This window comes from Micropterus salmoides, unplaced genomic scaffold (genome assembly GCF_014851395.1).
Source record: "Micropterus salmoides isolate LMB-PRFRI ecotype aquatic unplaced genomic scaffold, ASM1485139v1 Ms_hic_scaffold_22, whole genome shotgun sequence".
Classification (NCBI taxonomy): Eukaryota; Metazoa; Chordata; class Actinopteri; order Centrarchiformes; family Centrarchidae; genus Micropterus; species Micropterus salmoides.
In genome coordinates, this window is record NW_024041373.1 from 22,474,631 (window position 1) to 22,482,499 (window position 7,869).

Consider the following 7,869-nt stretch of genomic DNA (forward strand, 5'->3'; position numbering starts at 1 on the left):
GGGAATGCGCAAAGAGCTAAGGGAAAAATGGAGGGAGGGTGGGTGACAGGAAGGGAAGGAGGAGGCAAGTGAGGAAGAAATAGTGAAGAAGGACAGTTGAATATTCATTAACAGGCCTCTGGGGGAGAAATCCAAAGCCTTGTTGTTGCTGTGTGTGGGATTGCTGCCGACACTTACACCCAGTAACATTTCTACATTTACACACTCAGATTAAGACACACACCTAATGGCTGGGATCAACAAATGAGCTGCTGTACACAGTAGGCTACCTAACAAAACTGACGCCGTTTGCTATGGTACATGTTGTATGAGACCAAGCAGAACCACCTTAAGAGTTTGCATCCTGTAACAGGCAATGCAATTAAAGGTGGGGTAAGGGATTGTAATCCAAAACACGTCTTTTTGTCAAAATCAGTGAATATCTTGCGGTCTGCTAGCTGTGAAAAAAACCCTGGTGTTTGTACTCAGCCCTGGCCTTGTAAATGACAAACACACAAAGCGGCCCGGACCCCGGCACACAGCACTATTCCAGCCATGACCTGTGTGTCAGGTAACGTTACATGTCTTGCCCATGGACACTCAGCTTACCTTCTAGTTCGCCCAGACATGCTGTTGTGATGTTAGCTATAGTCGCAGGAGAGTTCAGTTGTGAGTGTCGCTCTCTGGAGTTGGTGTGCTGCCTCTGGGAAACCGTCCTCTCTTCATGTTACCTTCACAACAGCAACTGTAGTGAAAGTTAACCCACAACTAGCTAATGTTAATTAGATTACTTGCTGTGTTGTTGTTTGCTCTATATTATGGTTTGTCAGGATGTTGGATTTCCCCAGAATTGCCTACTCCGCCTTAAATTTTAAGTTTGTTTTTTAACCGTTTCCCTAACATAAGAGTAGGTCAACTCAAACTTGATGCAACAGAACCAGAGAGGTCATCTCTTTTATTCTATTCATTCTTCTTCCTTCCTTTCAAAACCTGGTGCATACATCACCCACAATGCAACGCGGTCACAGACATTTCAGTTGGCGAGTTGGGTGTGTTATGCCAGTAGCAGCTAATGTAGCAGCGAGTCGCTGGCCTCAAGCAGAGATTAGGAGCAACCTACAGTACTACACTTGTTTCTAACTCAACAGCCCCGTTTTTCTTTCAATTTTCAATTTTAATTTTCAAACTTTAAACTCTAAGTCTTTAGCCTCAATAGACGATTTCACACAATTCCCACTGGAGCAACTTTTTTCTCATGTGCAGTATTACTCCCCAACACCTGTGAACAGACTTTATTGTGTGAAATTGCTGCACTTCCCCTTTCAGTTATAATTGCTAAGCTAAGCCTCACCATTCCCTAATTATATTTTATTTACCAAAACCACGATTTATCCATAACCTTAACCATATTGTAGTTGCCATGTGCAGATATTGCAGAAAGCAAGAATTTAAAAAATGGTTTATTTAATTGTAATCCTGGGTTTAGCAGAATTGTCCATTATTGATGTTATCGTCTGATGTACACTTGAAATTTTCCTAAAAGAAAAGTTCAATATAAACCAATGCGGTTTTCTATTACCAGCACCAGCTCAATTTGCCTCGCCTCGACTTGGTTTTGGCCCGCCGTGCTCCGTTTTCCATTGCACATAGTACCCAGAGACAGTACCCCTCAATGTAGCTAGTCGTCATAGCAACGGCGCACACAACTGCGGCGATGTAATGTTCAATGTGACACACACACAGCGACCCACATACAGCTGTCTCTTTATTTAAGTTAAAATGTTTCAGCATTAGTCAGAATGTAAAGACAGATAAGTGGTATGAAAACCTTACAGCTGTGTTTTCCTCTGCCGTTGTTGATGCAGCAGTCTGTGTGACTGTGGGACCAGAGGGCTCTGTGAGCGGGCCAAGCCACAGTTGAAATAGTGAAGCTGACCCAAGCCTGCATGGACGGTTCCATGTATAGGTCCAAAAATTACATCAAAACCCTGTGACACCCCGTCGCACATGAGAGAACCGTATTGCTTAGACTCTCAGCTATCGAAAAAAACTATTTGGCCAGTGACGCTGCGTTGGTGTTTGGCAGGTGAGCCTCGAAGGTGGGCTGATTAAACAGTGATGATCTGAGTCAGACAAACACACTGAGCCATGAAACTTTTTGTTGGTGCAGCTATGCAGCTAACAGAATTACAGTGTTTCAGCCATTGCTCTACATCATTAAACCAGTTATGCTGCGCGATCATACACAGTAGACGCTGGTGCAGACAGGAAGTTGCCCTGTAGTGGAACCTCGACGGAGGAGATACGAAAAAAAGTATGTGGTAGCAGGTACAACTTTTCCACAATGGAAAACCAAAAAGCGAGTAGAGTCGAAGCGTGTCGAGCTGGTACCATGCAGTGGAGTTCAAAGTAAAAGTTAATTTATTATCTTTTTTGTATCTATTATGTTTTGTTCTCCATATACGTATTGTGAATTATATCCATGCCAAATTTGGCATTTTTGCATGTTCAGGTGACTCAGGCAATTTTTTGCATTCATGATTTTATTTAGATCATTTGAATCAGTTTTCCAGCATTTGACACAGTAGATGAATTAAGTAACATTTAAAAGTCCAGATTTACAGTTAGTCAATAGATAGATAGTCACTGCTGCAGACGCTGAACATTGTGTGGTCAGATGTCTTTTGAAGGCAGCGGAGTGTGCGACAGCATGAGCATAAGTGAATCTGTGGAAACCCTAAGAACAAAAGGACAAGGTGACATTTGACAAAAACAACCCCCGTGGGTGTCTTTTTGTCATCTTTAAAGGATCCTCTCGGATGATTAGGAGATGAGACATCGAGAGGTCACCGTCTGTGCCTTTCTTCCTCTTCACATCTCTTCAGGCCTTACTTCCAGATGCACGCACTCTATCTGTATTAATCAAACTATTCATGAGTACAGGCATACATGCACTATGACACACACATTGCTCCCCATGTAGTCCAACGATGGCCCAAAGTCACCCTGCTGCAGTTTGGCTGCAGGACAGTGAGTGAGTCAGCTTGCTCAGCCAGCCGCACAGCCCTGTCTGCTTTATCTGTAAGGCTGCCTGTTTATCTGCCGACCTTCAATATTTGACTCTATCTTGTCTATCTGACCTGCCAGCTTGTTTGCTGGTCTGCATTTTTGTTTGTCTTCATCTCTCCCATTCACTTCCTCCTGGTTAAGGTGTCAGTATGCTTCAAATGAAGTCCTTGTCAGATCATCAAGTGTCTAAAACCAACAACCCTCACACATTTCTGATGTTAGCATTGGTTTCGCAACTTTCCAAAATCAACAATACAATAAGCATGATGTCTTCTCTCTCAAGCGCTCTTTTTTCTTTCTATACACAACTATTTCTGTTACTTTTCGTGGGCATCCAAGAACACTCTGCGAGCCGTTGTCCCTATTTGTTTGATGATTAATCGCGTCTCACTTCATGAGTCTTGACGGCTATGTGGGTCAGGTATTAACACTTTTGACTACAGATGTGTTCAGGCGACACTTAGTACAACCTAGTTCATTTGAAGCATACTGAACCCTTTAGTCCAATTAATGTTTCTAGATGAGACATTTAGAAGAACAAGGTGTTCCTCTGCAGGCGTGACCCCACCTTCTTGAATAGGGCTTTTAATTTGCATAGTTTGCAGTGCTTGATTTTCATCCTGTTTTCTTTCCTGCCATCTTCCTCTCCATTATCCCCCTCCTGCCCCTCCAGGCCCAGCCATGGGCTCCACACCCCTCCATGGAGCTCAGGGTCAGCCATAGGATCATCTGGTGGATTCCTGGCCATCACAGCTGTCTGGTTGTACTCTGCCAGCCTGGTCAGCAGATGTTTCACTACCTCCGGACGAGCTTCTGCCAGGTCCGACCTCTCGTAGGGGTCACAAGTGACATTAAACAGCCAAACTGACTTCCCCAGCTCATTACGCCGCTTCTCCAGTCTCTGCCACCGTTCTGGACCACTGGGAAGAGCCTGTGGTGGTATCCAGTCCCCATCACCCACATTTCCTGTCAGTAGCTTCCAATCCCCAGCCCTTATTGCTGCCCTTACAGCTGTGTCCCAGATCCCAAAGCCATTGAGTACCGCCTTGTCATATGGCTCCCCAGGCTTTCTGGAGACTGGGTCAATATTGAAAAGGATTTCAGTGCGAGGACAGGGTAAGCCCTCGCTGATGGTCCCCCACACATCGTGACCGTCTAGGCCACGCTGAGACTGCAGGGCCCCAGCCAGCCCCAGTAATGTGGGATACCAATCAGAAATATGGATCAGTGCTCTGCTGACAATACCCTTCCTCTTCAGGAGGGGACTATGGACAAAGCCCACAGCCCGGATGCCCCCTTCCCAGTAGGTACCTTTGCCACCTCTCAGTGGCCAGTTGCTCCCCCCAGAGAGCGGTTGCCCACCGTTATCAGATGAGTATATAAGTACTGAGTTCTGATAGAGCCCACTAGTCTTCAGTTCCTGCACCACTTGTCCAACCCCGTTATCTAGGCAGCTCAGCATGGCTGCATAGTGGCGCCTAAGACGATTACCTTGGGAACAGTGATGGAGAAAATGGTCTGGTACCTGCAAGGGTGAATGGGGAGCCTGAAGGGACAGATACAGGAAGAGTGGTTTTTGGGGGTCGTGGCTCCTCAGGATCTGCTTCACTCTGCTCGGACAGATGGAACATTGGAAGTTTTTAAAGTGTCTGTATGTATGAATCTGTTTAATTTAATTTATACATTCATGCTCACCTCTCTATGTAGAGCAGAGTGGAGTAGTTGCCGGTTATCTCCCAGGCAGCCCTGTCTCCGTCATGCAGGTCAAATCCACAAGCTTCAGCCCCGTCACAGCTCTTATAGGAGAAGTGGTCTCCACTGCCAGTTAGTGTGCCCAGGAAACTCTGAAAGCCACGTCCTGTTGGTAGGCAGCTTGGTCTACAGAAGCCCAGGTGCCATTTCCCCACCATGTGTGTGGCATATCCAGCTTCAACCAGACGCTCTGGTAGGGTGGGAATGTCTGGAGGCAGGCAAAGGGGTTGACGTGGTCGGATGATTGAATGCTGTAGTCCAGTGTGAATTTGGTAGCTGGTAAGATGTGTGAGAAATACACCCTTTTATACTCGTATACTATTACACATCAATAAGCCATGATGTCCAGTGATTTACAGAATTATTTTATGATAGGAACTGTCATTCACAAATATCTATTATTTGCTATGATTGCACTTGTATTTTAATGTCTTGTGAATAAACTGATTGACATTTTACTTTTTTGTTATAACCACTGTGTATCAACGTGAAAAATGTCAGAAAACTCATTTCTGCTTTAGTAGCCAATATCATGATCAATCAAATTATATTTTTAAGTCTCAAAAAAAAAATTTATTTCAGTAAAAGGGGATTTAGAAAAAAGGCATCTCTTTGCTTCTCTTACATACATTTGTAACTGCGAATACAGCTATATTTTGTTCTATTGATTAGATGATATAAATAATCTAGGACTTGATCTTGGCACTAACGGTGGTACTTCAATTTTATGGCTTTGAAGCTGCCCCATCACTGAATACACCATTAGAAATGTAAGCGAAAGACCAAAAGCCTATAAAGCCTACGCATAACTATATCAGATGAGAACGGATACAGTAAGTGAATCATTTTCCCAGTGTAATAATGATGTAATGATAAGGAAATTACTCACAGCCCTGTCATGAGTTGACTGCGTGAAGGTGAGCAGATAGGCTGGACGTAATAATTTTCAAGTTTGACCCCCTCTGCTGCCAGTCGGTCCAACACAGGAGTGTGGATGTCTGAGCCGTGGTAGCCAATGTCTCCATAACCCTGGTCATCCACCATGATAAAGATGAGGTGTGGAGGCCTGGGCCTTTCCAAAGACTTGTGTTCACCCAGGCAGTCATGGCTACTGAGCAAGGTCACCCCAATCACCAGGAAAAACACAGAGCAGATCCCTCCCCTCATCTCCTGCAATGCTCCGTAGCTATCTACTAATGTCTAATTTTGTCTAGATTTTTCTGTTCCGTTTAGTCAGCAGTCAATAAATCTCAAGCTGGATCGCTTCTGCAGGAAAATAGACAGATCTGGGTGTCCTAGGAGCTTGTCCAAAGGTCTTATCTGTCCATTAAGAATGAGTTGTCGTCTTTTTCTGGGGCTTCTTCTTGCTTTTATGAGATGAGGCTGAGCTGGTGCCAGCTGCTGTGGCGAGTGGAGAAAAACAGCTGTCTCTTAGATGGGCAAAAAGTTGGTAGAGGTGTGTGTGTGTGTGTGTGTGAGTGAGAGGCTTCCGTCTTTGCAGTACCTTGCTACATTCCTCTGTGTTTTCAGGCGCCTCATAGATGGCTGGGAAGACCTGGGCTACTGAAATACATTTATACACATGAATTAACTCCCACACACACACACACACATACACCAGACAGACATACAGTATAAACAGACAATGTGTTCTTGACTAAAAACAACTAAGTATGAGAAAAGAAAGAACTTGTGGAAAGTCAAGATCTGCTCAAAATTGACAACTTTTGGTCATAAAGGTACTAACACAAACTCAAACTAGTTGTGCACAGTACATTGATTTGATTTCATATCGCAATATCACATTACGCAATATTATATCGAAAATATAGCCAAAGGTATGCAATATTCTGTTTATTTTGTGGACTGATGCATCTGTTGGCTGTGTGGCTTCGTTGAGTTCGATTTCATTGGCCAGTTGGCCTGTCATATAAAAGTGTGACTGCATGGGTCCACTACACAAACATACGCTGTGGAGCATACCACGTGATGTGTGTGCATACTTTGACAATGTGTGAGTGAACAGAGAGAGAGAGAGAGAGACAGAGAAAAAAGGAAAAGCAAAGCGAGTCAGAGGAGTGAAAGAAAAGAAAGAAAAGAAAGTAAGAAGGTGCGGTGCACCTCAGGAAGACAACGAAACCCTGAAGATCAAAGGGGAAACATATCAGAAACAAGGCCCATCAACTTGTATTCTTTACATGTATTTAAGCATAATGTGCACCCTAACTCAAACTGCATTTGATGCAAGGGTTTTCAACTGAAATAATGGTAAAGCAGTTTTGTGAATGTGGTGCATAAAGGAATAAACACTGATAAAACAATGGTCTTAAAGAAATAGTTCAACATTAGTTTTCTTACTGAGAGTGAGATGAAAAGATCAGTGTCAGTCTCATTTCTGTCCTCTAAATATGGAGCTTAGCACAATCAAATTTAAAAATATATATATAATTTTATCACTCACCTCTCATGGTATCTCGCCATGCGGGGGGTTGCACATGACGAGAGGCAAAAATATGGACTGAATAGACCTTGTCAATCGATAATGTTATTTGTTCCACCTGTTCCTGCTATTACAAGTCAAAATATCTGTTGTGAAAAGGGCCCATGAATCAGATTTGGAAATGATAGGGAAACAAGCATGGCATGATGGCAGCAAGTCAGGTTAGCAAGATTTATTTGTCATGATCTCTTTGTAAAAAGCTTAAGCTTCCATTTCTTTCAAAACATGGACAAATAAAATATAGCTACCTGGAAACGACTAACCACGTCACCAATCCTGCTGCACATTACTGCTATTCTTGTCTGATTGCCACTCCTGTTAAAGTGCTATTAGGACTGCTACAGCTAATATATCCACTGTGATTTCCCGTATTGCATATTTCAAACTATACTGTAAATCACTAATAAAAATTAAATAACCCTTGCCATCTTTCTTTGTTTTTTTGACACTGCTCAATTAATAGAGCCACCTAATGACAATTACTGCCGTGGTGGGGCAATGAAACCAATCTGACTACGGAAGAAACATCCGGTGTTGTGATGAGAATGTGTATCGACCGCTGGGCTCTT

The 7,869-nt window shown here is 43.4% G+C and overlaps 1 protein-coding gene across 1 annotated transcript; it reads right to left on the minus strand.

The window, feature by feature from the left end:
• Positions 1 to 2,592: 2,592 nt before the first annotated feature.
• Positions 2,593 to 5,967, minus strand: si:dkey-174i8.1 (arylsulfatase I). Its single transcript, XM_038736920.1, has 3 exons — positions 5,690 to 5,967; positions 4,744 to 5,076; positions 2,593 to 4,658 (listed from the first exon to the last, which is right to left on the minus strand). Exons 1-3 carry the CDS (start codon positions 5,965 to 5,967, stop codon positions 3,578 to 3,580), a joined length of 1,692 nt encoding a protein of 563 aa, XP_038592848.1. The 3' UTR covers positions 2,593 to 3,577.
• Positions 5,968 to 7,869: the final 1,902 nt, after the last annotated feature.